Source organism: Urocitellus parryii, chromosome 8 (genome assembly GCF_045843805.1).
Source record: "Urocitellus parryii isolate mUroPar1 chromosome 8, mUroPar1.hap1, whole genome shotgun sequence".
Taxonomy (NCBI): Eukaryota; Metazoa; Chordata; class Mammalia; order Rodentia; family Sciuridae; genus Urocitellus; species Urocitellus parryii.
Window position 1 is genome coordinate 113,139,867 of NC_135538.1, and position 27,790 is coordinate 113,167,656.

The following is a 27,790-nucleotide window of genomic DNA, read 5'->3' on the forward strand; positions in this document are numbered from 1 at the left end:
GCCTGTGATAATTGGGAAGCACAGAGTCTGGTTTTTCTGGGACTGGAACCAACGCTGTGAAGAGTGTTCTGACAATAAATGTCGTTGATTGACAGCTGATGGACAGTGTTCCTGAGTACGTTTTGCCTGTGCTGAGCGTTAGGCTGAGAACCGCACTCAACAACTGCTCCACAGCCGGCGTCCTGTCTGGACAGAATTTACTGCACTTTCCCTCTGTGGGCTGCAGTCGGGCGGCCAAGTGAGATGCTATCTCAGGTCCTTCCAGCTCCATCACTCCACAGCTCTACCAAGGGGACAACACAGATCTGAAAACATTTCTTCCCCCAAACAATGAGTTGAGGTTATAATTCACACAGTATCACAGACTCCAGCAGAGAGAGAACTGGTCAGGAAAGAAGGTTCTCTGATTCTGGCCTCTTAATCTTTGACCCACTAATTCCACTTTTGTGAATTTATCTTAAAGAATACAGAAGGACAGAGCTCTGGGTACAAAGATGTTTGCTTAAACGCTATTTGGAGGTTCTGACCTATAATAATCATGTCCAATACAGGAAGGCAATGGGGCTGGGGTGTCGCTCAGGGGTAGAATACTTGCCTAGCATATGTGCAGTGCTGGGTTCAATCCCCAGTACTGGTGGGGGAAAAAAAAAGGAAGGGGGGGTGCATTTACCTGGTGGCATCATCAAAATGATAATTCTAAAGACGTGAGAAAAAGTCTATAATGCTATTTTTCAATTTGTACTTTGCCCTCCATTAGTGGGTACCAATTTGTTAAGTCTCCTGTTACTATTTTTTTTTTAATTAAATAGACTATAGTAGAAAATATTACAGTGCATCACAGATGGTAAATATACTTATTGTGAAAATTTGGTTTCTGTTATTCAAGTAACTGGGCCATGATATAAAATATATTTTTTATAGTGGGGTCACAGTTGAAATATTTCAAGGGCCATGGGTCTAGAATGTACTAACCAAGAGTATAAAACCCTATATGTGAGTCCTGGCTTGGAAGGGAACACACTAAAACAAAGGTAGGAGTTGGTTAGATTGGCACAATAAAGGACGCTGCTTCTCATTTACAAGTTTTCTTTGACTTTTTGTAAACTGTTCTTGTCCTACAATAAGAGAGAGAGAGAGAGAAATGAGTAAGAATACAAGACAAAAAGGAAGGCTAGCATTAGAAGCTCATCATCAGATCCCAAAGTGCAGAGGGCTCAAGGGGGTCTTCCTGTAGGAAGAGTGCTACAGGTTAGGCCTTACTTTTCTTTATTTTTATGTGGTGCTGAGGATGGAACCCAGTGTCTCACTCATGCTAGGTGAGCGTGCCACCACTCGAGCCACATCCCCAGACCCTGGGCCTTAATTTGAGTGGAAGAGGGAAAGGTTGGCCTAAAACTGGGTAGGGTCGTAGCTCAAGGATGAGAGGTACAGGAAATGGGGTTAGAAACAGCGGCTCTCAGCCTGGCGCAGTGGCCATGCCTGTAATCCCAGCAGCCTGAGTGGCTGAGGTAGGAGGATTGCAAGTTGGAGACCAGCCTGGGCAACCTAGCTGTGACCCTGTCTCAAAATAAAAAATAAAAAGGGGGAGCAGGGAACCCGTAGCCCACGCCTGTAATCCCAGCGCTCGGGAGGCTGAGGCAGGAAGATCGTGAGTTCAAAGCCAGCCACAGCAAAAATGAGGCAGTAAGCAACTCGGTGAGACCCTGTCTCTAAATAGAATACCAAAAAAAAGGAGCTGGAGACGTGGCTCAGTGGTTGTGTGCCCCTGAGTTCAATCCCGGGTACTCCCAAAATAAATAAATAAGATTTTTAAAAGGTGGTATGTAGCTTATGTACCAGGAGGTAAAGCGCCCCTGGTTCAATCTCTAATACCAAAGAAAAAAAATTTTAAAAGCTCTCAGTGATGTAAAGCGGCTTTCACCCAGTGACCGGCCACTGCCCCTCCCTAGGCCGTATCCGCTCCCTATCCCTAAACTGAAGTTTCAAACGGGACGCTGCCCCTCAAAAACATGGCTGCGCCAAGGGTGACGCGCCCCTCAACAAGATGGCGACCGCAGTAGCCCCACCTCCCGCTGCCCGGCGACCAATGAAAGAGAAGCACGCGGACGTACGCATGCGCGGTGCGCACGAATGGGCGTGTCCAATGATGAGTTGGGGATCCCTGCAAGCAACATGACTAAAAAGAAGCGGGAGAATCTGGGCGTCGCTCTCGAGGTGAGGGGAGAAGTGAGGATTGGGGCACATTGTTAGTTGCCTTCTCCTGGCTGCAGGGGAATGGGTCGGTCTGGTGGCAAGGTTAGAGTGGGCCAAAGGGAGGAAGCGAGGGCAGCTCAGGTTTGGGAGAGGGATGAGAGGGCCCGACGCGGTCTGGAGGTGAGGGGACCCAGAGGTAAGGGGGCACGCCGCGGGCACCTTAGGAAGGCACGGGGACGGGGACCTCCAGAGGGGAAGAGACCTGGAAATGAAGAGACCCCAGAGTAGGTGGGGACAGAAACGAGGGGACTTAAAGGGGAAGGACATGGGATTAAGGAGGACCCGAGGAAGACATGTAAATGAAGAGGAACCCAAAGGGACAGTTGACGCCACAGGCGGGAGGGCCTGTAGTTGAGGGGAACCCCCAAGGGCTAGGACCCAAACAAGAGCTGTCAGGGTATTATTAGTGGCTTAAATATCGGCTGAGGTGGGAGAACTTTCCGCCAGAGTGCCAAAGCCTGGAGCTTGGAGAGTATTTGAGAGTTTGTCAAGCGAATTCTAGAAGTGGTGACCTTATCCAAAGTCTTCAAAATGGATTGACCGCATGTGGGAAGAAAACCGGCTAATGCCTGGAGCACCTGCTGTGTGCTGCTTTCGCCGGCACTGCATGTCTGTGAGAGTCGTGCAGATGAAGTTTCAGGTGGAACCCGGATGTAGAGGTGATTGGAGCCAAGAATCAAGCACGAGTGGTCTTTGAGAAAGTGCAGCAGGCTGCTGTAACAGGTTTCACCTGGAACTTCATCTGTACACTCTCACAGGCATGTAGTGAGGATTCATGGAGAATGCAAGAGAAATCCCAAAACTTAGTGGCTTCAGGAATAAGAAAGTCTGTCATTTTCTCTAACAGGCTGGAGCAGGGGTCAGCAGACCTGGTCTGGAAAGTATCAGACAGAAAATATTTAAGCTTTGCAGACTATATGGTCTCTGGGGTCACTACAGCTGATCCTTATTATTCACAGATTGCATATTTGCCTACTGACTAAATGTATTCGTAGCCCCCAAATCAATACTCTTTTGCATCATTCACAAGCAAATAAAAGAGGAAAAAAATTTTTGAGTCTCCTGAGAGATCCACATTTCCAGTTAAGGTAAAAAAAAAAAAAAAAAGAACATTCTGCCTTTGTTTGCATTACTGTACTACACACAAATGTCCTTTCTCGGTGTATTTAGTGTTGTGTTTTTTTGTATTTTTGTGCTTTTTATTGGTGATTTAGCTGTTTCAGATGACCCCCAATGCTAGAGTGCTGCCTGGTGTTTGAAGGTTGTGTGTGCCTTCTGGTGCAAAATGGGCTTGTTAGATAAACTTTTTTTTCAAATGTCTTTTGTAACTCTGCATTGTAAGGTGCTGTTGGTCATGAATACAATGTTAATGAATCAACTATATATTGAATACGATGTATTTAAACAGAAACATATAAGTCAAGTTTTGTGTGAATCAGTTGATAAAAAACATTGTGGCCAGAGGCTTGCAGGAACCTGGTTCAGTATTTGCTAATTCAATTTAATTTAATTTTTAAATATATAGTTTCGCAGTGCTGGGGATTGAACCCAGGAGCACTCTACCACTGAGTTACATCCCCATCCTTTTTAATTAATTTTTTATTTTTAGTTGTTGAAAGACCTTTATTATTTTTATTTATTTATGTGTGGTGCTGAGAATCGTACCCAGTGCCTCACACATGCCAGGCAAGTGTGCTACCGCTGGTTTCAAAGTTGCCATCCTCCTGCCTTGGCCCCTCTGAGCTGGGATTATAGGCGTGTATCACAGTGCTAGACTTACTTTTGTTGTTGTTGTTTGGACAGTACTTGAAGTTGAACCCAGACCCTCATACATGCTAGGCAAGTGCTCCACCACTGAGCCCATCCCAGCCCTTGGTGGTATTTTATAGAAAATAATAAGAAGAAGTACCTGTCGTAACACAAAAGCAGCCACAGGCTGTTTGTAAGTGAGCAAGTATAGCATTATGCCAGTAAAACTTTTTTCCCTCCAACAAAAACAGGAAGTAGACAGTCTTTGGCTCTCAGCATCATTTGTCCACCTGTAATCTAAAGAAGGTGGTGGTCTGCCATCTCCCTGAGCCTTGTTATCATCTTATCAATGAAACCAGGGCACACTCCATTGATGTTTCCACTGCCAGGGAAAGAGAAAGTAGAAGCAGCACCCACTGTCTTAAGGATCCTGGGCCTGAACTCTGCATTTTCCATTGGCAGGAACCAAGATTTGTGGCCTTACCTGTCTGCAATGGGGGCTTAGAAATGTGCTCACCAGCCGGGGGGCCATGTGCCCAGCTATAGCTCTATTACTGTGAAAGGAGGAGCTAGTGTGTTTTAGCAGACAGGCTGCACTGCAGTCGACACCTCACCTCATAGTGTGATTTGAGGATTAAATGAGACAATATGTGTTAAGTGCTTGGCATGTGCCTGGCACAGGGTGGGTAATTGATAAATAGCAGCTCTTTCTTATTCTCACCCTTTGCAGTTCTTTTGCATCCTTTTACCGTGGCTGTGTCAACCTCTGTTTGGGGTTTAGTTTCCTCATCTATAACAAAAGATTTGCATTTCACCAGGAGTTATAAATTCATTATGTCCAAATAAAGATCATGATGTCTGGTTTGGCTTTTGAGTTTTGAGTTTTGACACAAGTGTTTTGATAGGTCATTTATTCTAGGGTCTTTTACTGAGGCAGATTCACTCTTCTTTTTGTTACTCTCTGTGTCTCAATATACACACAATTTATATAGATATTTCAAAATAGGCATATATATATAGATATATCAAGATCTACATAAATATGCAGATATTTGCCATACTGGTATCTCAGTCACTTTTTGCTTGGATAGTCAAGAGTTTGAAAATTGTAACTCTGTGCCTTGGAAAAAGCCCAGCATCTGGCCGCCTCCCATCCTTGCTCCTCGGTTGCCCCCAGCGGGTCTGAGCATTGAATGTGCATCGATGCTCAGTAGATATTGTCCTCTTATTAAAAGTCCTGTGCTTGGAGCCAATGAAGTGGTGATTTAATCAAAAATGTTTGTTAATCTGACGAGTGCAATAAAACCCCCACAAGTGAGTGATCTCAGCACCTGCAAACAGTCGCCACTTGTTGTAATGAAGCAATTACCAAGCAGGCAGCTTCACCCTCAGGGTGGGCGCAGGCCAGCTGTACTGGGCAGTCACCTCCTAGGACAACCAAGGCACCTTCTAGCCTCCGTCACTCGTGGTTCCTTGTGAGGTCTTTTTATCTGACTCATTTGCCACCTTGTGAGATCTCAGAGTTGGGGATGGGGAACTGGCTATGAGTTTTAGCTTCAGAGAGTTTATTCTGAATAACGAGCAAATTATAGTTCAAATGAGAAATTGCCAGACTGGTACTGATTTTAATGTGTGGGAGGAGAGAAAGGTTTCTTATCAGTCTAAACTTACAGGAAGATTTTGGCTGATGTCAAACTTATTTATGTTTTTCAGTCTCTGATAGTAATGAGCTATTACTTGGTCATCGTACTTTTCTTTTGCAGCCAGACTGTTCAGCCTAGTTTCATTGAACAATTGATCTTAACAGATGTATGATTTCTTGGCTTACATTTTAAAGGGGATCATTTGATTGGATCTGATCCCTATTACAGAAATCTGGAAGACTTTTGGCTACAAATTACAGAAAACTGACCTTAATGACTTAAGCAAATAGAAGTCTACTGTTTTTTTCCCCCCCATAGAAATATGTGGATAGGTGGCTACTGACATTGGTTCAAAAGCTCAGTTATGTCAGAGCTAGTATTTCTTCATTCCCTTAGCTATTTCTTCATGGTCATAAAATAGCTGCCACGGCTCCAGTCATGTTCAACTTTAAGTCAGGAAGGAGAAAGGAATAGCAACACTATTTGTCCCTTTTATTGGCAAAATATAAGCTCTTCTAGGATTCTCCCAAGTGATTTCTGGAATATATCATCATGACCAATCCCAATGACAGTGAGGCTGGGAAAGTATCTGTTGCACTTTTCCAACTTCTGTAGTAGAGATGAGCAAAGGAGTGGGGTTGGGAGTCCCTGCTGGACTGGCCAACTAACAGTATCTTCTGTAAGAAATAAAAGTTAGTGGAGCCTTTAACTTTCTACCAGGAGGAAAGAAGTTTGACACTGTGATGATTTGTTTGATGTCCTCTCCTGCCGTAAGCTCCATGAGGGCAGGCAGGGGCAGAAGCAGTGTCAGTGAAGACGGTCTCAGCTGTTCTGGGACAGCAGAGCACAAGGCAGTGTTATAGAAGCAGCTTAGTGGACCATCAGTAAATATTTGCTGAATTGGTTTGAGTGATAGGAGGAGGCACTTGAACCTGCCACCCTGACATCTGGGCTTAGCCGAGTGGTTCAGAGGGCAGAGGTTAGGAGGCCACCGCAGAGCCCGCAGTTAGAGCCACCTTCCTGGGGAGCCACCAGCCAGTAGCTGGGGGAGAGGCTCTTGCAGCATGCCAAGAATGTTCAGGGCCCACTGACCACTAAATGAGCCTCACCTGCTGCCAGGCAAAAGCGACAGGTCGCCATTGGGCAGGTGATTTCTCTCAGCAGCCTGCGTCTGGCTCCGCTCCACTTGACGGGGGTCAGGAGACTAAAACCTCATTACCTAACGCGGCTGGATGTCAGCATGTGTGGAGTGGCTGTTTGCCAGCATCTTAATTAATGAATTCATAAGGCGCGGGGCGGATGCCAGCTCTTGAAAGTGCTTTGAGCCTTCAGTGATGAAGAAGCTTTTGCTAATTTATCAAAAATATATATTGGGGGAGAGAAGAGAAAACAAACCCCAAACACCATTTTGGCGCAGGGACAGCTGAAGGCTTGAGGCGAGGACTGACCCGAGGCTCCTTTCCAAGGCCACTCAGCCTCCATCTCAGCACCCCAGCCTCAGAGCTCTGGTGGACGGCAGCAGGGCCCCTCACCTTCATGCCCTGGGGTCGCGTGAGTGTCCAGAGAGGCGGCAAGCCCTTTGGCTCACCCTCTTCTTCCTGAAAATGGATCCTTGATTAAAATCTGGGGCAGCTCGCTGTCTTCACCTGCTCACCTGGGAGAGAAGCTGCTTCTGGGGCCTCTTGACTGGGAAGCCATGGGTTTGTTTTCTGTCCTCAAAGAGCCCTGCGAGCCTCCTTCACAGAAAAGCATCCCTTAAGTGGTGCTGGGGGAGTTGGCCCTTTGGGGTTTGTGGCTGGTCACCTGGAAAATTGAGGCCTGTGACCTTCATATGACTTGGCTGTGTGGCCTAGAGGCCCTGGATGGAAAGCCCCGGGGCTCCTGCCAGGGACCATCTGGGCAGGTCCTCTGACTCCTTTACTCATCATAATAAACATCCTGGGGCCTCCTGACGTGGGAAGAGGTGGATTTCTAGAAACCCAGGCTGCCAGGTTGGAGGTGAAACAGTGATGCCTTCTCCAGGCTGTGGCTTCAGGAGGGGAAGGCTTCGGTGCCCTGGGGGTGGAAGGCTTGTGCCCAGTTAGCCCAACTCCTCCTTCTTGAAACTGGATCTTTTGTGTGGGTTTGGGGGCTTGAATGGACAGTTGGGTGATTTGAGGGCATATGCCTGGGGTGTCTGTGAAGTGGGGAGTCAGCACAGCACATGAGGGGGTCCTGGCCCCTGTATCGCAAAGCACCTGGATTCCAGTGAGGCCCTTCCCTCACAGCACGTCCTTTGTGTGGACTGAGACCAAGCAAGGCCCTGCCCAAGGTTGTTCAGGGTGGAGGAGCTGCTGAAGCCAGGTCAGCATGCTCAGATGGTCTTCAGCTGAGGCATGGAGTGACCATTCCCAGAACTCTTTGCTTTGGATGTTTCCATGAGATGTTGGAGAGACGGCTTGAAGAGCCCCAGCTTGAGAACAGAGAAACCCAGATTCAGACCCCAGTCCTTCCACTTCCCAGATACACGGTGAATTGCTGCTGCTCTGTGCTGGGAGCTTGTTCCTTGTACAGTGGGCTTAGCCTCTTCCTTGCAGGGTGGACGCAAACATGGGATAACATCCATGTAGCTGCCCACAGATTGCCTGGCACTAGGAGTTGCCCAGAGTCCGTATTTCTCTGCTTTCTAGTTATGGGGTGATGGTTAAGGGCACAGACTTGGGCCATCTTGCTTCCCCATTTACTGCCTATGGGGGACCCCCCCCCCATGAGTTACTTCATTCCCATCATCTCTTCATTGTAAAATACGAAGACTTTACCCCTCATTCTGCCTTAAGCCAAATGTGACTTAATACGAGCAGGTGCCTGGAGCAGCAGGTGGCGTCTGGGACATGCTACAGAAGCATCGTGGCTACTGTTGTGGTGGAGGGTTAGTTTTGCATGGACTCTTGGTTTCCAGAAACCGCTGTGACTCATGCTGTATCATCCAAACATGTGAGACTGCTTGACCTGAGCTCGGCTCAGGTGCCTGGCACCAGGCTCCTTATTAGAAGATCTCACTGTCTGCCAAGACCTGGCCAGGCAGGTACAGGGTATGCCCATGGCCACTGCCTGAGCCTGGAGGCAGACCTGATCCCAGCATCCAGTGTCACCCACTGGTCAGAGATCTCAGGAACAAGACTCAACAAAACCGGAAGCCACTTTCTAAGCCAGAAAGCACAATGAGTTGTATGGCCCAAAGTTGAGCCCCTAGAGTGCCTCTGCCTTTTTCTTGGACAGTGGTTCATTAGGGATTTGGCAGAGGGCCACCTCCCAGGCCATCTAAATGCTCTGTGGGAGCACCATTCAGAGCCCTGCCCACCCTCAGTAGGAAAATGGGGCAAATGACAGCCTGGGACTTGTGCTGACTCCTGCTTGTGGGCAGAATAAAAGCTGCGGGTAACCCCCCCTGCAGCAGTACCTGGAGCTGGCGCCCCGCAGGGCCTGACCTGACCGGTGTGCTCAGGCAGTTATCTGTGCAGCAGAGCAAGGTCCCTACCTCCAAAGAGGCCTCATTTGGGCTTTGATTCCTGGAGGCTCCACACTCCTGAAAAGATGCCTCATGGGGATTTCAGAGGAATTTTACAGTTTCTCTTAACACAGTGGTTTTATGGTGTATAGGACCCCAGGGAGACTTCCTAGAGCTCTGGGAGTGAGGTGATATTCCCCAAGTCTGTGCAGCAGAGGGGGTTGTATTTTCCTGGCCTGGGGCTGCTGCACTGCCAGCTGAGGCATGGAGCAAATGGCCCGGGCTGTGCAGGCAGGGCTCTCAGGGAGGCTGCAGGAAGCCCTTTTTCCTGGTGACTGGAGGGAGGAAATCTTCCCCGGCACCTGCCAGTAGGAGTGAAGGCCCAGCTTGGCCCCTCAGGCCACTGCAGCCCCCACCAGCCCTGACTGCCAGGCTGTCCTCAGGTCTCCCCGCTCTTCTGCAGGGAGCCTCCCTCCTCTGTGGAGGCTCCTCCGCCTCACACTGAGCCCCAGGTTTCAATTCCTGAGTCAAACCCATGCTTGGGTGTGGAAAGGCAGCCGTGCTCACCCTGCTGCACCCGCCTCTCTTGGAGCTTTTCTGTTGAAGGGACTTACTGGGTCCCCAGCCACAGGGCCCTCCCCAGAAACTTTAGCTTTCTCCTCCTTAAGGGTGCTTCTTCACCCCACCCCACTCCTGCTGTCTACCTCTTTCCCTCCCTTTCTCTTCCTTCTCCCCATGCTCCCCCCCCACCCTTGGCTGACTCTCCAGCAGGTCCTGCAGGCAGGAGTTAGCCACTGCTGGTTTCTAGGTCAAGAACAGCACTCCTGTCAGGACACTCTGCACGTGCCCACCCACCTGTCTCACTGCCACCAAACGGCTTGCACAGGACCTGCTAAGTCCTTAGTCCATGAGGTGCCAACTTAGAAGGAACTCTTGCCACCGCCTTGATTTCCTGGGGTCCCTGTGCCAACCTGCAGACTACAGCTCTGCTCTACCTGCTGGCTTGGTGCAGGACTTGGACATGGTGCCCCGCCCCCCTTTGTAATAACTGACCTTGGTTTTCTGAGTGTAAACGTAACCCAGATGCTTCTTAGTATTATTGTCCACACTGTGAGTGAGGTGCCCACCTTCACTGTTTCCATTTTGTCAGTGACAGTCATGATCTCCACTGCTGCCCCCTCGAGCTCCAGGCAAGTCCCAGGCACAGATCTTCCTGCCACTGTCCAGCCTGCCAGACAGGAGTCCTGGGGGCTTCATGGCCTTCACCATGTAACCTTCCCTTCCCACTGGAGTTTGTCTAATATAGCTTCTTACTGTGGTTTCTGGGCTCACGTGTCTGCTGTTTAGCTGACTGCTAGGTCCCTAGAGCCATGATGTGAGTGAACCCCAAGTCTGGCTGCCAGGCTTCTGCCATTCCCTGGGTCCTCCGATGCTCAGCCCTCTGCTGAGTCTGTTCTGCCTGGACAGCTGCCCTAGCTCCAGGGCCCAGCCCAACTCCATCCCCAGGCAGAACCCCAGCGTGCTGGGGGCTGGCCAGTGGAGGTGCTGCTGTCCCCATGGTACACCCTCTAGGTTTCTTGCTGTGAAGCCCTTGGTAGACTGTGAGAAGTAGCCAGATCTGAGCCAGAGGGCCTCCTTGCCTCTGCTGCTGCCGGCAACCCAGGAGGAGTCCTTTCCCCATGCTGCACTTCGCACCTTCTCTTACTCTTGCCACCGGTTAACTTGGTTTTTATTCCCCAAAGATCTGGTGAAAACCACTCTCTGCTAAGAGCAAACACGTACTGCAGCCCTCCGTGCAAGGCTGCGCTGTGACACCACGCTGCATCACGTCTTCATGCTCTGGGATGCGAAGTATGATGATCTTATTTTTACGAGTCAACCAAGCTACGGAACTAGGGAACTCACCAGTCACACAGAAATTAATGACTGCCAAAACACTGGTCACAGCCACGAGTCTACTAGTACACTTAACTTGGAACCGTGATTCCAAACTTCTGGGCACTTGGGCTCCCAACTGCTGCCCAGCTCTGACCTTGACACTTCTAGAATACCCCTGACTTTCTTGTCCTTTCTCTGGTTCTAACCCCCTTGTTTGGAGTCCTGGCCATCATGTTCTGTGTTGCCTGTAGTCTGTGACGTGCATGATTCATGGGTGTGTAGTTGAGAGGTGACGGTCCTCTCCCACCTTTTGGACCCTTCTTTCTTGGTCAGTCTGTAGCCACCATTCCCGATTGTGGTCACAACCAAAAGAAATATCCTGATGCCCTCATCCTGCCCCCTATGCAGCCAGGTCCCCCAGAGTCTCTTTCCCCATTATTACGGCTGCTGAGAGCTGGCTTCTGTTCCACAGTGCTGCAGGGGGGTTGGTTGCCAGCTTCCTGAGCCAGGCCCAGAGTTGGAGACCCAGCAGGGTCACCTTCTAAGGATGTGCCTGTGGCCTGCTGAAGAGCCTCTGACAGTCAGCCTTGCCTCCCTCAGCCCACATCAGGCAGCTGGGTTGTGAAGAAGGGGATCTCACTATTTAGAAGGAAATCAGAGAGAGCTGTCAGCAGGACATAAATATTCATAGAGGGAGGTTAGAACTTGAGTCCCTAAACCTTGATTTGTGTTTGCCCGCTTAAGCCTCATTAAAAAGTGGCAAATGAAAGTGGAGATATTCAGTGGAACTGCAAATAAATTGGGCTTGTTCAGATAAAGGCCCCCAACTGCCAGCTTCTCAGGCCCTGTCCAGAGCATAATGGCAGATTGGCTTGGCTACTTAGGGTTTGCCAACCTCAATTTTAAGATTTTGCCTAGCATGAATTCCTAGCCTTGCTCTGGGACAATTAGCACTTGTGTGGGCACCTGGTAGCCTTCCAGAGGGTTTAGGGATGGAAAGTCCCAATCTGCTCCTTCCCTATAATGACTTACAAACCAGGTCCTGGTTAAAGTGGGCGCAGGAAGGGCTCTAACCTGGAACTGAGACTGCCTGGGCAGTCTGCAAAGCTTCATAGTGAGGGGGTTACGTGCACATATGGTTGTCCCGTGAACCTGGGCCCTGTGTCGGGGTGAACTGCTTGGTGGCCTGAAGCATTGACATCAGCTGTTGCTCTTTGAGCCTAACTCCCAAGCCTTGTTCCTTTCCCTGCTGTGCGGCTCTAGGAAGGCCTCTGGCCCAATCTCCTAGCTGGGGTTGTTCCCAGGACAGTCCTCCCTTTGGGTGACCATTAACTGAGAAACAGCACAATTAGCCAGGCAGTTAACTGGAGGCTCTGCAGTTGCTCCCTCCCACAGGGCCCTGCTTAACTGGGCTGAAGTTGGCAGTGCTGGGGGCTACAGGGAAGGTAGTGGGTGGTGCATCATTTGGACCAGGCCTCAAGCCAGGGAAAGTGTCTGAGAAGGGTGCTGGCCAGGGAGGGCACAGAGGTCCACAGATTTCAACTCAGATGTCCTGACACCCAATCCCGAAATGCCTGCCTGAGACTCAAGGGCTCTGACAAGCTACCTGGGAGGCAGGATTCTTTCTTGCAGGAAGCAACTCCAAAAAGGAATGGTGCACAGAGCTGGCTGAGACTGATAAGAAGGGGGGCCCCACTCCGACTCCTCAGAAAAGTCATTTCCTTTGGGGAGCCAGGTTCTCCCATTTGTGAAATAGAGGTCGTGCTTGCTGTCCCTCCTGGGGATGTGGTGAGAATGAGCAAAGTCAGAGATGGGAAATGGAATACGGTGGGACTCTAAGCACTGTGCAGCCAGCTGCTCTGCAGGACACAGTCCCAGAAACCAAGCCACCAAAATCTAGGCTCTCACTAGCAGGGCTGACATGGAAGCAGAGCAGGCCCAGACCTAGAAAGGCAGGCGATGAGACTTAGCAAAAGACTAGAGTCAAGAGATGGATGGGGGCAGGGGCTCGCTGTCAGTGCGTGATCCTGAGCCCTGGCTTGCACAACCTGCTGGTAGTTCACGGAACATTTTTCCCACAACTCAAATATTTTCCCAAGAACACACCTCTGGAACCATAATCAAAACAAATGGAAAAGGATATCTTTGGCAACTGGCCTTTCAGGAGCTTAGCTGTTTTGCCACACGTTACAGCTACCTTGATGATGGGCAATGTTTTTGCAAGAGAACCAAGTCAGAAATAGAAGTGGTTTTGAGTAACTTTTTTTTTTTCCTCCTGCTAATTTTTATTGATTCCTGTAGGAAATGTCTGTTCTTACAGCTTGGACTAAGATATGAAGACAAGCCTGTCGATGAGGAAAACCTCTGTGTTTTGGCCCTGGGTGCTGAACCACCTGCCCGAGGAGCACCTGGAGCCTCGAGCCTTGTGTTGCAGGCCTGCCCTTGCTGGGCTCTGGCTCCTGCTCTCTGGGCCTTAGATGGGGAGATAGAGCTGACCAAGGGGCTGCTCCTCCCTCCCCACAACCTGTGCTTAGTCCAGTGGGTGAGGACAGCTTTGAGACCCTCGCAGCACCCACTGCCCTGTTTTCAGGGGGACTCGGGCTGGAGCCCAGAGCTGAAGCATGCAGTGGTGGAGGACAGCAAAGACACTCTGGGGCACTGGTGCCTGGTGCCCTGCCCAGTGGAAGTGAACATGGCCTGGGACAGGGTGGATTTGAGACTTGCCTGATCCCAGGGCATTTTAGCTGCAGAGCTCTGCAACCTGTCTCCATCTGCCTTATGTTTCAGATTGATGGGCTGGAGGAAAAGTTGTCCCAGTGTAGGAGAGACCTGGAGGCTGTGGACTGCAGGCTCCACAGGACAGAGCTGAGCCCAGAGGACAGGTAACGCTCCTGACCAGCCACCCCCTCCCCTCCCTGCCCTTGTATCTGTCCTGAGTCCCCAAAGTGAACTAAGCTTAAGGCAGAGGGTTTGGGTCCTTAGGTCAACTCCTGAGACCTGGGCACTGGTCCCCTTTGTTCACACTGTCCTGTTTGCTGGCTGCCCCCAAGTGGCTAGAGAAAAAGGGCTTGAGCCATGAAATTCCTTCCCCACAGGAGGTCTCTGGAGAAGGAGAAAAACAGCCTAATGAGCAGAGCCTCCAACTACGGTAAGAGAGTCCCCTTCAGATACCTACCTTGACCTCCAGGACCCAGAGTTTGGAGGGGCCAGGCAGCCCAAGGAACCTAACTAGGTGGCTGGGCACAAGGTGGTCCTTTGGGAAGGAGCCAGCCCCAGGAGGCTGAAGGAACCTGCCGTGTGGGAGGAGAGCTGGTCTATTCTTTGTTCCAAGGGAAGAAGGATGACCTAGGGTTCTGTTTTCCCTCTGGGATGAAGGGGTATGGCTGTAGCCAGGTCCCCCCACCCCCTACTGCCACCACAACTCCCCTCCTGGCCAGGAACATCCTGCATTTGGAGTAGGGCTGACAGATACCCCGCCCCCCCCCCCCCCCACACACACACACACACACAAACTTGAGTGCAGGAAGGGCTCCTGTGGGTAGAGCAATACTGCCACCTTCTGGGCACTGGGGGCAGGGCCAGGTAGAGTACAGGCGGGGCAAGCAGCTGGAGTGTGGCTGGCTGATAGCCTCAGCTTCCTGAGAGTTGGAGGAAAATGATCTGTAGCAGGTTCTTCAGTTTGTCCCCTCTTGGTTCTCCCCTGGGGGCCCAGGCCTGGCCAGGGAACAATACAGAAAGAACAATCTGACCCGACCCAACACAGTTGGGCTGGGGTTCCCTGGGCTCAGTCTAGCCCACCCAGAGCCACCTGTGAGTCCCTCCCTCCCTTGCACATGATGGGTGGGGCCTCAGTTCCCCTCCAGCTTAGCAGTTTTCACAGACTCACCACAGCATCGCCACTCAGTTTAGCCTTCATGGTGTACCAACCACCTGCATGTCACTTGGAGGGACCCATATGGGTGTAGCCACGGGTGTGGCTACAGAACAGCAGGACTGACTTCCTCTAGAATGGAGGATGGCTGCCTCCTGTCAGCAACCCTAGATTCTGCTGAGCTGAGCCCCCAGCAAAAGGCAGGATCTCAAGAAACACATGTGGCCCTGCCTAGCCACCCCAGTATCTGGCTCAAGATACTGTCCAGACTCCACTGAGTTTCCAGTTGGCTGGATGAGACTCCTGGAAGGATGAGCACTGTAGAGCCCACTGACAGGTGAGGACTCACCTGATGTTACACTGTATCTTAGCTTGGCTCTCAGGTGTGGCTTCTTAGGTGACCCCTCACATCCCATCCTCAACCTGGTTGAGGAGCCTTGGTATTAGAACTTTTAGGCCAAAATCTGTACCTAAAATGTTATGAAGATCTGGGCAGATCAAGGACAGGTCATGTTTAAGCGTAAGAGACAGGAGGGACACAACTTTAGTGGTGTGTGTATCCATTTTGGAAAGGGAGAAAGAACACTTATGGCTTCCATTCCCTGTCCCATACCAACTACCCCTTTATCTCCCAGAGAAGGAACTAAAACTGCTTCGGCAAGAGAACCGGAAGAACATGCTGCTCTCGGTGGCCATCTTCATCCTCCTGGCCCTGGTCTATGCCCACTGGACCATGTGAGTCTGCAATGCCCCACAGCCACTGCAGGCTTCCCCTCAGCTCCTTAATTGGGACCAAGCAGCCCTTCAAGTCTCAAGAGGACTACAGTGTCGGGGTGCATCCCCCACCTAGGCCTTGGAGTAAGGCCTCCTGACGTGTCCTCCCCCCACCCCCGCCCCCCTGAGTCAAGGGAGAGGCAATAAAGAACATCAGGCTGCTCCTGTCTGCTGAGTAAATGTCACGGTCCGACTGTAGCTGAGGGGCAGCAGGAGAGTCACTCAGGAATCAAGGAAGGAGAGACATTCAAAAGTTCATGGTGTAGAATTCAGAAGGGAGAGGTAAAGGGGTAGTTGGGAAGGTGGGCAGACATTGTGCCACCTGCTGCCCACTATCAAACATTACCTGCCCTCCAGCCAGTGCCAGCACCTCCAACTATGGCAGAAAAATGCAGCCTGTGCAGTGAAGGGTGATTTGGACTTGAAGTGGTAGGAGGTCCCGGAGGAATGCGGAGTTAATCCATCCTCAGGAGGCAGGCAGGACTGGGAGGCCCAGAGAGCAAGTAGGCAGCAAGAGCCATGATAAAGACAAGATTCATGGTGACAGTGGCAGTAAGAGGTGGTGGGGGTTGACCATACCCCTAACTCCACTCCCACAGTGAGGCCAGGAAGAAAGAGGGTGGGTGCTGCAGCCAGCAGAGGGAGACTGGCTGGGAGCACTAAGGTGAACTCCCTGTGTCACAGTGGGACCACCAGATTAGGGTAAAGGAGCCCAGGAAAGTATAGGCATTAGGGGGATCCAGTATCCGTGTGACAAAGGAGTGGGATGCCATCAGTTTCTGCATACTCTCTACCCTAAAGCAGGAGTGCAGCCCCCACTGGGGGGCGGGGGAGCCTGGCCACCTGGGGAGGAAGGCTGGCCAGGGTCAGCGAGTCCATTTCTCTCTCCCTCTCAATCCTTGGTCTAGTGACACTAATTGGTCTGACGCCTCTGTTATTTTAGTCACAGACTGATCCTGGATTGTCACAGTGCCACCAGAGTGAGCTATGTGATTTATGTAAGAGGGGGAAGGTGCCTTGCTGCCCTCCTTGGGCTGTGGGTTCATTCAGTCCCCCGTCCCTGCTTCTATCAGCAGCTGCGTGATTTCCCTAGGTTCCTGGGCTCCCTTCTCTAGCAGCAGTCCTGGGAGCCCTTTGGGGCCCAAGAGCTTGGACAGGCTCAGAATAAACAAACCTTCTTTTCTCCTCTCTTCTTTGAGTAGAGCTTCCTCTCCCTTCACCTCTGGCCCAGGCTGCCTCATCCAAGCCAGTCCCAGAGCACAAAGCACTGAGGACAAATAGCAACAGCCCCAGCACAGAGCCACACAGGCATTAAAAATATGTTTATCTTTAATGATCCAAGATTCTGCAAGACACACTGATATACCCAGAATTGGGTGGAAATACAGCATCTCAGCGGTGCTGCCGCCAGCCTGGGGGGTGGGAGGCTGGATGCTGGCTGAAGGACCCCCATGGTGGAGTCAATTCCAACCTGCCGGGAGCCTCAGTGCCCTATCTCCATGGAAACCAGCCTGGCACTGGGATGGGGCCCTAGGGAGCCTGCATGAACATCTCTGAGAGGTATTTCCCATTAAAAAACAACCACAGATGCCCTCCCCCACCCAAAGCTGCTGCCCAGCTTCCCCTCCTCCCTCTGCCAAGATAGAGGAAATGGAGTGACCACAGAGAGACAGACAAAAGCAGACTGTACCTCCAGATGGAGAGGAAAAACAAAGGAAAGGGTGGCTACCTCCAGCTCAGAACTCTGCCAAGACCCTAGGGTGGCTAGGGCACAGGCAGTATGCGACTGCCAGAGGGCTGGTGCTGTACTGACCCTAGAGGTACCTGTTACTGGTGGGGCCACTGCTACTGGGGGAGAGGCAAAGGCAGGTTTTCAAGGCTACTTCCAGCCCTCTGAGCTGCCCAACATTTGGATCAAAATGGGTGGCCCAGGAAGCCTCTCTAACCCCAGGAGGCAGTCACACCAGTCCCAAAGACAGCACAGCCTGCATCTCAATATGGTGTCAGTGACGTCGGACCCACTTTCTTCCTTCCCGGCCTGCCGGGACTATCAGAGGTCTGGGCTGGGAAGAATGCCAGGATGGGTGTGGGGAAGAGATGAAAAAGTCTTCCAACTTGGCATCAAAACAGAGCAAGTTCAAAGAAACAAAACTTTGATTTGTACAACAGCTGCTCCTGGCCAGCTCGTGACAGTGGGCCATCACCCACCCAGGATTGGCCCAATAAAAGTTGGGCAAAGCAGGGGCCTGGCCACCCTCAGAGGCAGTGCATGGAACTCAGAAAAATGAGTCTACAGGACTCTGGAGAGAACGGCAGAACCCAAAGCCTGCTACTCTCTAACACGTCCTCCACCAGCCCACGTGCCCTGGGCACTGACCACAAACCTGCCTCAGGAGCAGCTTCCTTCAGGCTGAGTCCTGGTAGGGGAAACAATTCCCAGGCAGATGGTGTCCCAGAAGGAACATGTGTCTTCTGAAGGCCCTGACTGAGCTCCTCAGAGAGAGGCGGCCATTTGCTCCCAAGGCCAGGCTTAGCTCCCCCCAGTCCCCTTTCAAGAGGCAGAAGGAACCAGTGCTGGGAGCCCCAAGTGCAGAGTGCCCCGTTGTGGGGAATGACAGGGCATTCAGCAGGGGTGGAACACCCCAAGGCCCTCAGGCGCTGTGCATCTGGATGAAGGAAAGGACGTCCTCCTTGGACAGCTTGTCTGGGTCCTGGGGCTTCTGGGAGTCGTGCACACGGATGCCATCCCCCCACTCCCAGAAGAGTCGGCCATAGTAGCAGATGCTGCAAGGAGGAGAGGGGAGAGGTTAGAGAGCTATACCTGGGTGGCCCAGGACCAAGAGCCCACCAGCCCACTCCTGGCAACAGTGACATTGACCCTCTCAGTTGAGGGTCTTCTCTCTGGTAACCTAAAGGTACCCAGTAGGCACCAGCTCCTTCTGTGCTGCCCAGAACCAACTCTTCCAACAGACAGCTGCTGCTTACCACATCCAACTGAACTGTAACTACTGATATTCCTGGATTGTCTGTCTGTGCTTCTCTAATGGAACAGTGTTAGTGAGGAGACAGAAACAAGTGTTAGTGACTAGTTTTAGGCAACAGGGCTGCTGTCAAAACCTATGACCAGGAATCTGGCAGATGGATGCTGGGTCCTAATAAGGGACAGCTAGGACCTTGGACCCCACCATCATGGCAGGTCCAGGTACTGCTGCTCACTGAGCTCACCACCCGGCTCGGCCACACTTGGGTGTTCCCAGGGAAAGAACCTGGCCCAGGCTCACAGAAGCCCTTGTGTGGCAGTGATCAGTCTCAGGCCTCAGGGTGTGCCCTGTGAGGGCTGGCGCCTGGCAGGAGGACTTGGAGCTGCTAGGGAAGGCAGCTCAGAAGGGGGTTACTCACTGAAATGGGGCGATGGCATCTGCAGGAAGATCATAGGTGGAGATCCTGGTTTTCTTGTTGTAGAAGAATTTCCTCTTGAAGTTTTTGCTGCATGCCATAGTCCACGGCTCTACAGGAAAAAGAGGGGAAAGAGCTCAGAAAGGACACAGTACCCACAGGGGTGGGTCTGGCATTGCAGGGGTGTGTCTTCCTTCCCTCTTGTTTGTCCTTTCCACCTCCCTTCCTCCAAGAACAGGCAGGGAACAACTTGAGTATGCCACCTCCACCAGCAGCCTAGAGGGCTCCAGGAGGATTACTGATTATTTCTCAACAAACACACATGTATCCTGTCAACCCACCATCACCCTACAGGGCACAAGTGCACAGAGCCCAAACTTGCCATGTGTGCATTACAAGCTAGCCCTCTTCCCACGCCCAACCCACCCCCCAGCCCCACTGAAGAACAGAAAAGGCTGTGGACACACAGTCCTCTAACATACACTTCAGGGAAGCACCAGCCTGGCACCCCCACCCCACTGTCAGCTAGCTCCGGCTCAGGCAGAGTGTGGAAAGGAGGTGGCGTGGAGGCAGGGAGCCATCACCCACCATTCACAGTCCTGACGATGTACAGGCCTGTGGGCACAAAGTGCCTGTCGTCTCGCCCTGTGTAGCTGAGCTTTGGAGTGCCACTGGATCCCTTGATGATCTTCATTTCTAACCTGATTCCAAATAAGTGTACAAACAGATGTGAGTGTGTGAGACAGAAAGCCATACTGTTAGTCTCTGGCTAACATCAGTCATTCATTGCATTCTATGCTGCTTCCACCTAAAAAGAAACTGAGGCATGGCGCCTTAAGAGAACTGCTCCAAGCACACAGTGATATTGGTAGTGCTAGGTTTAGATCTCAAGCAACAGAAACACTGCCAGGCCACCACTACTGAGGGGTAGGTATCTCCATGGTGATAGCAATAAGACTGAGATCTGAGACTGTGGGTGCTGGAGTCTTCAGCCCTCCACCCATGTCATCACTGTGGCCACTAGAGAGTTAACAGTAACCGCCTCCCAGAGAGCACTGAGAGCCAGCCTCACTCCCATACTGAGAATCAGATCTGCAAGTGCCATGCACCCCACACATCGTGAAGAATATGAGGAAGCGTTTATGCCCCCTTGGTCCCCTCCAGGCTCAGTCTCTCTCAGCACTAGGAGCTGGGATTTATAGTGTTCCCAGCAGCTTGCTGCTCTGCCCCTCGCAGGAACAATCGTAACTATTACAGCATCAATGAGCCCATATTTCTGCCTGACACATGTCCGCCCTGCTCCCCTCCTGACAGGGTGCTGAGTCAGCTGGGGGGGGTTACAGGCTGCAGCAGAGCCACACAGAGGCCCTGAGAAGGGGATGGGAGCATCGCTACCTCTGCACCCTACCCACAACCTGTCTCTACAAAAAAAAAAAAAAAAAAAAAAAAACGAATCCTCAACTTGACTTAAATCCCAAACTGCACTGGGTTGAGTCACTCACCTGAGGAAAATCTTCTCCATCTCCTCCAGCCTGTACACCTCCTTCACTCTGCAGGTAGAGGGGTGGGGAGAGGATGAGGCTTCCTGGGGACATGCTCATCCAGAAAGCAGCAGGCTGTGCCTGCCCTAGCCTTCTGCCTTGGCCCTCCCTGCAACCACTCAGTTCACCATGAATGAGGATACCCCGCCCGGGGCACCACTGCCCCACACAGACACCCTAGGATTCAAAGCTGCCAAGCAACTCCTCAGGTCTGCCCCAGGCAACTGGGGGTGCAGCTATGGCACTGGAGGATGGGAGGGGCAAAGTTCTCTTCCAGCATTCCAGAGGCCAGGAATCACATGCCTTCGAACTGCTACTGTGTAAGGTACCCAGAGACCCAGCCACCAGATTTCAAGCAAAGGAGACCCTGGAAGCTACCCTTCGAAGCACAGCTATCTACAAAAGGCATTCTTAAAACTGGACTTAAATAACTAAATTCACATTCATATGAATAAAACTGGTTTTGGTATAGATACCTCAGGCTCTAGTGACATGGAGCCCCCGTGGAGCAGGGCTCAGCAGTGCCCTACAGGTAGTAACCTCAGACCTGGGGAAGTCTTTGTCTTCTCCCTGATTATTCTTTTCCTCCTCTGCCCCTGACAGCTAACTCTGGCCTGCTTCCTCAAGCCATCCTCTTCATATTCAAAATTCCCATTGTCTTAGTATCCATTTCTTACCTGAAAGAATGTTCATGACAAAGTGTGTTAGGGCTCCCAGAAGCAAGTGTGTCTTAAGTGAGATACCTTAACCCCTAGAATGAATCTACCTGTGGAGGTTGGCTCACTGCCAGGCAGGTCAGGGAACACTCTGGGCTGACAGCCACCTACCCAGCACTCCCCAACAAATCACTCATCAAGGTAGTTTTATCTCTAGCACCAACCTGGCCTGGCCCTCTCCACTGAGCCCTCCTGTTCCTCAATGGATGGAGAAGCAGGCAGTGACCAGAAGAAGCAACCGAGAAGGATTAGACAGGAGGGGGAGCACTTGCTTACCTGATGGGGTTCATGTCAGGCCGACTGGGCTTGGAAACTGCCTTCACAAATTTCTCAGCAAGCTGAATTCTACAATCCAAACAGTCACTCAGAGACAAGTCAGACCACCCCTGCCAACACCCCTGCCCCTGGGTGATGTCACAGCACCAATCTATACAAACTGCCAATAGGAAGCATCAGTGTACCCCAGAAGCCCACCCTGCCCTTTCCACTGCCGTCCTCACTCCTACCCTCCCCGCCTGGATTCTGACCTCTAATTTCACTACATCCTGGCTGGCTTTCCTCAAGTGAGCCTTCAGCTGTGCTCAGTCATCTCCACTAGAACTTCAAGTGTCATCTTTATTGTATGTCTACCCTGTCACCCCACACCAAGGACACAAGCCTAAACAGGACCACCCAAGCACTGGACGTGTTTTTCAGAGGGGATCCTCCCTCTTCTCATAAGGTCACCCTCTTGCTCAACCTTAACACAAACATCATCCTAATCTGAGCAGCTGTGGCAAGAGTGTACTAGTATTAATGACAACCAAGGCCCAGACTCTGAAGTGCCAAGACCAATTTCTTACCCTGCCCTTGGGACAGCCAGTGAGCGGGAGAGGGAAACTCTCAGGACGTCCATAAGCAGAGGCCAGGGTGAGGGGCCAAGCCTCAGGAGGCTGCTGCCCAGAGAGCTTCCCAGGCCCACCCTCACCCTCCCTACCCTGGGGCCCAGGTCAGACCGCTGATTGAAGTGCTGTTCCCGAACATCGCTGCCGTTCAGCACAAGGACATCAAGGATGTGGATGGCACTAATCTTCCGCTGGGCCTTCCCCTAGAAGGACAAGTACACTGCCCACTCTGCCCACTGTGACATGGTTGGGCCTTCCACCTATGCTGGGGGAGGGAGGACTCTAAACATAGTCCAGGGCCAGCTTCTCATCCTTTGCCCACTGTTCCCATTAATGGTTCTGAATGTCATCCCTATGGTGGTGCTACTCAAAGCTCCCAGGAAATAACAGGTCTCTTCTTTCCCAAGGGATTTCTGGTCAAGAGCTAAATTAGCTGTTAAAAACAAAACACCCAGAAGGCTCATCAGGGCCCTGGGTGCACAATGATGATCCAGGTCTCTCTGACATGCGGGGACTATTCCTACCTGAACCTCTCATGGTCTAGGGCAACTGCTCCCAGAGAAGGAATAATTACCAAACCTTTCCCCAGCCTTGGTCCCTGTCAATCACCACACAAGGTAACTGAATTAAACCAAGGCAAAGAGCCAGGCTCTGGTGTTCTAGTCCCCAAGCCACTGGGCCAACACATGAGCAGAATCATATCTGACCTCTCCTTTGAGCTCATGCACAATTTCAACAGAAAGCAGAGTATCCCGGGGTAGCTCTGTCTTCAGGTCCAGCTTGACCCAGCGGTCTGACTGGCGGCCATCCCACGTGTAGATCTGGGACTTCTATAGGTAGAGAGCAAAGGTAGGTGTGGAGATGAGGAATGAGAGATTTAGTTCTCAAAAGGGCTTTTACTTGCCAGCTACAAGCCAATGGGGTGGGAAAACGTCAGAAAATGTCTAGGAGAGATGAAGTTTATTATCATATTTGTTCTCCGGTGCCTCCACAGAAGAGAGGTGGAGATAGGACTTAGTCCTGCTGGTTGGGAATGGGTGGGCTCAGGGCACCTTCAAATGACCTTAGTCCATGATTAGTGGCTTTCAAGAAAAATACAGCTGGATGCATGTTGATGCAGGGGTCTGGGGAGAGGAAAAGGAGAGAAAGTAAAAGGAGAAAAAGACAAAGTGTAAGAGAACACAAAAGGATGAGTGGATCATATGAAATATAATTCCACAAATTACATGGAAGACAGAACTGAAAGAAAAAGCAGACTTCAGCCAGTTAAGTCAGGTGTAAAACTCACCAAGGCTTTCCCTCCCCTCATACCGCCTCAGAGGGCCCAGGGAAGGAAAGGGATATCTTTGCAAAACAAGAAATGGCATGGAATGGGGTGCTGCTGCAAAGGACCAGCTACATGGGCTCAAGCCTGCAGACCATGCTGCCAGCATGCGAAACCCTGATCCCAAGAGAAACAGCACTGTGCCCTTTAGCAAGGCAGAGCTAAAGAAACAAATAAAAAACTGACAAAAATCAATGAACCACACTTGGTGAACTCAGAGGAAGAAAGGAAATAAAGTTTTAAGAAATACTTTCTCTAGGACCAAAGCCACACCTCCTTGGTGCCAAGAGAACATGCACCAAGTGTAACTGGCAGCTGTCCACACTCCCACAGACAGAGGGCACTGCTGCCACCCCAAGCTGGTAGGAAGCCAGCTGCAGACTTACCCCCAGGCCGAGGAGGAACTTCTGCTGGCTGCCAGACACCATGCAGCGGTAGTCGAGCACAGGGCGGATTTTCTCCAGGGTTTTGGAGGTAAGCAGCGTGGGCTTGTAGCTGAAGATGTCGATCTCAGTGCCCTGTAGCCGTAGACCAAAGAAAACAGTGCTGGGCCGGAGAAGGCATGGACAGTATTGGTGCCCATATGGGCTAGAGCAAGCTAGGAGAGGCAAGGGACAGGAAGCACTTGCTCTCAGAAAAATGCTCCCCTGCTCCTTCTTCTCTACCTAACCATGCACTAAATGGGATCTATTTCCATCTGCCTGGAGTGTTCCTTTAGGACCTATTAGAAGAGGCTGGGAAAGGAAAGAACACCAAGTCCCCAAGTACAGATCGATTTACCAGAGCTATAAGGAAATGTCATCAGAATATAAAAGCCGTCCCTTCAATAACACAAAGCAAGGATTCTCCACAGTTGGTTTGAGAGCAGTGAAGTCATCCCTCTACCCCATTCAGAAAAATGTACACATAATTCTTCTGGGGCCATCTTGAACTCACTCTCCCTTTTGTGACCCCAATAAAACCAGCACAATGGCCCACAATCTGGGCCAGATTTAAACGAGGTCTGCAGGAAAAGCCAGAGGTTGGGTGGTAGGAAAACCAAAGAGAAGAACACTGAGAATCAGCTTACCAGAACCAGGTTAGGCAACCCGGAGTGAGGCCAGCCCTGTGGGCTTCTCTGGCAGCTACCTTGGCTTTCTGCCCAGCTCCCCTGCCTAAGATCATCCCACCTAGGGGATGTCTCCTCTATAGGCAAAGGCCACAGGACCTTGGACTTGCCAGGACATGACAGGCAGCATCACCTTTTGGGTGGCAGGAATGCTGGGTACAAGCACATCTCAAGACTGGAAATTTGCTGTCCTGCTATGTTCCTGGGGAACTCCACACCCTACACCAAAGGCTCTGCACCATCAGGTTCAGTCCAGTGCCTCAGGCCCAGAAGTGGTGCTTGCGTAGGCCTTCTGGAGGCCAGGGAGGAGGCCTTGGTGACACCTTCCACACCTAGAGTAAGGCCTCCAGCTTTTTATTTCTATCACAGAAACCAGATTTACCTGGATTAGCTCGAAGAATTTAGATTTCGGGTCTGAGGAAGATGGAGCAACTCTAGCCTGGTCAGGGATCTGAAGTGAGAAAGCAAAAGGCTTTGATTTTTCAAGTTGTCATGTTGACCAAGGCCGTGGTGACTGCACAGGCCAGCAGCAGGTATGGGGGGGGGGGATGACCCTGGTGTAAGGAAAGAGGGGGCAAGAGGCAAAGCGGAGAATCACTGCTCTCCTTCAGACCTGTAGTGGCACACCCCGAAAGCTACTTCCTCTTCTCTGGGGCTCTGTTGGTCAGTGTTGCTACACAGGGCTACCAGCACAGAATGAAACCTGTCCACCCACTGTGCCATCCTTTATTTTTCTTTTCTTTTGGGGGGGGTGAGGTTGGGAGGGGTACCAGGGATTGAACCCAGGGGCATTTAACCACTGAACCATATGCCCAGCCTGTGTGTGTGTGTGTGTGTGTGTGTGTGTGTGTGTGTATACACACACACACATTTTTTTTTTTTTTTGTACCGGGGATTGAACCCAGCAGGGCTTACTCAACTGGGGCACATTCCTAGCCCCTTTTTGTTATTTAGAGACAGGGTCTCACTGAGTTGCTTAGCGCCTCGCTGTTGCTGAGGTTGGCTTTGAACTCACAATCGTCTTGCCTCAGCCTCCCGAGCTGCTGGGATTACAGGCGTGCACCATGGCGCCAGTCTTATTTTTTCATTTTTGAGACAGGGTCTCACTAAGTTGCTTAGAGCCTCACTAAATTGCTGTGTCTGGTTTTGAACTCATGATCCTCCTGCCTCAACCTCCTGAGCTGCAGGGATTGCAGGAATGTACCACCACAACCAGCATCCCATTCCTCTGTCCCAGCTGTAGGGACAAATTAAAGTTTAAGGGCATAGTAAACAACTCCCAGCAGTGCCAAGATGGCCAGCCATGGAATGCTGAGGGTAGAAGACACTTTCCAGTTAAGGGAGGCCCTAAAGGTGACGTTCCCATTGTCCTCTATAGTGTCCCCACCCCAAGTGACAATGGGCTGAGGGAGAAGCTCACCCCCCAGAGTCGGAGGCAATCTTTTCGGATCTCTGCCTGTCGAGGCTCACTCAGGGTCCTAGGGAAACAAAGCCAGCAAGTGGTTAAAACCTTGGCACAGCAGTGCAGCCCTTGTGCACCTCTAAACTGCCAGGAGGGAGGTGTTCATGAGTAAGGACACTCCATTAGTCCAGGGTGCGCTCACCTCACTCTCCTCCTAAAGACAGGAGCTCAGGTTCCCAGAACGGGACCACTTCCCCTTCCTACCACCAGGGAAGGAAGGAGACTGTCCTCATGACCACCTGGATGCCAGGGTTCCCCACACACCCTTCTTCCAAACACCTATCAGCACATTCTGGTTCCCCTCCTGACACAGGCCACATGAATGCTATCCTGGCAAATGTCACTATGCTGACATCCCACAAAGCTGAATTAACCCACATTTGCTTCCACCAGAGGTTTTCCCTGCCCAGCCCTCGCTCTCCTTGTGGTCTCACTCTCTGCACTTACACCCAAACACTGCGTGTTCTGTGCCATGCCTTCCACAGCCTCTGGGGCAGTGTGGTTAACTTCCTTGTACTGAGTTACTCGTATCTGCCCCAACACACATTGAGTCTGGGAGAACAAAATTCACACCTTATGATTCTCTGGCATCCTTTAGAGACCAGGAAAGAATATGAGATACAAATACGTTTTTAAATGATTATTAAAATTAAATAAACAAACAGCATGGGGGGAGGAGCAAAGCAAAATCTTCCCTTGAAATAGGTGAATTCTAAAAAGTGTGCAACACTCACGTGTCTTGAACGAAGGCATGGATTTTGGCCAGAGCTTTGATCTGCAGACTACAATGACTAGGAGAGGGGAAAAAAATTGATGTCAGAAGGATCACCAGAAGACAGCCAAGTGACATATGCACAGAGAAGTTGAGCCAAAGCAATGGCCATCTGTTTTTGTAAAGGGATCAGAGAGTTGAAAGGACCACCCCCCACACTAGGTGCAGTTACATGGGCCCACTGAAGCCGAGAGCAGAGCAGAATTAGTCAAATCCTCCAGACACTTAGGTCCCAAGTCCTGCTAAAAGGAAGGTCCTCATGCTACCCTTGAAGAATTTGAAAGTAATGGTGAACTTATTCTAAATAAAGCAACAACAAAGCCCAGACCCAGTTAAATTACAGACTACACTGACAATCCATCTACCCGGACCGTGACCCTTTTTACTTTAGTCTCCACTGTTCCTAACACACAATACCTGGTATTTACTTGTACTAGAGATTGAACTCAGGAGCACTTTACCACGGAGCTGCATCCTCAGTTTTTTTTTTTTTTTTTTTTTTTTCAAGACAGGGTCTCACTAAGTTGCTGAGGGTCTCACTAACTTGCTGAGGCTGGCCTCAAACTCAAGATTTTCCTTCCCCAACCTCCGAAGTCACTGGGATTACAGGCATGCATCACCATACCCAGCCAATATCTGGTATTTAATAAATAATCATCAGGTAAATGATGAAGCAAGAAATGTGACCCACTGATAAGAGGGAAAACAGTTCAACAGAACAAGACCCAGGGGTGGCCTGAATGTTGGAACTGTCAGGAAGGATCTTTAACTAATAAACATACTAAAAGATCTAGTGGAAGGGTATCAACATTAATAGAGAGGATGGAGAATTTTAGCAAAGATATAGAAACTATATATTGGAAAGGCAAATAAATTTTTTAAAAATGTTTTAGTTGTTAATGGACACAATACCATTATTTTATTTATTCATT

At 50.8% G+C, this 27,790-nt stretch overlaps 2 protein-coding genes across 2 annotated transcripts in view; one reads left to right on the top strand and one right to left on the bottom strand.

The window, feature by feature from the left end:
• The first annotated feature begins 2,131 nt into the window (after window positions 1-2,131).
• On the top strand, window positions 2,132-15,811 carry Ccdc167 (coiled-coil domain containing 167). Its single transcript, XM_026383538.2, has 4 exons — window positions 2,132-2,214; window positions 13,798-13,892; window positions 14,106-14,158; window positions 15,517-15,811. Exons 1-4 carry the CDS (start codon window positions 2,173-2,175, stop codon window positions 15,618-15,620), a joined length of 294 nt encoding a protein of 97 aa, XP_026239323.1. The 5' UTR covers window positions 2,132-2,172; the 3' UTR covers window positions 15,621-15,811.
• Window positions 15,812-16,966: 1,155 nt separating this feature from the next.
• Cmtr1 (cap methyltransferase 1) overlaps window positions 16,967-27,790 on the bottom strand; it is a 49,509-nt gene continuing 38,685 nt past the window's right edge. The window contains exons 14-24 of the mRNA XM_026383540.2: window positions 26,821-26,877; window positions 26,045-26,102; window positions 25,007-25,075; window positions 23,903-24,034; window positions 22,900-23,022; window positions 22,304-22,395; window positions 21,585-21,653; window positions 20,554-20,601; window positions 19,640-19,752; window positions 19,055-19,163; window positions 16,967-18,439 (exon numbers count right to left, since the gene is read on the bottom strand). Coding sequence (XP_026239325.1) covers window positions 18,307-18,439; window positions 19,055-19,163; window positions 19,640-19,752; window positions 20,554-20,601; window positions 21,585-21,653; window positions 22,304-22,395; window positions 22,900-23,022; window positions 23,903-24,034; window positions 25,007-25,075; window positions 26,045-26,102; window positions 26,821-26,877 — 1,003 coding nt within the window. The 3' untranslated portion in view covers window positions 16,967-18,306. The remainder of the gene's footprint in view (window positions 18,440-19,054; window positions 19,164-19,639; window positions 19,753-20,553; window positions 20,602-21,584; window positions 21,654-22,303; window positions 22,396-22,899; window positions 23,023-23,902; window positions 24,035-25,006; window positions 25,076-26,044; window positions 26,103-26,820; window positions 26,878-27,790) is intronic.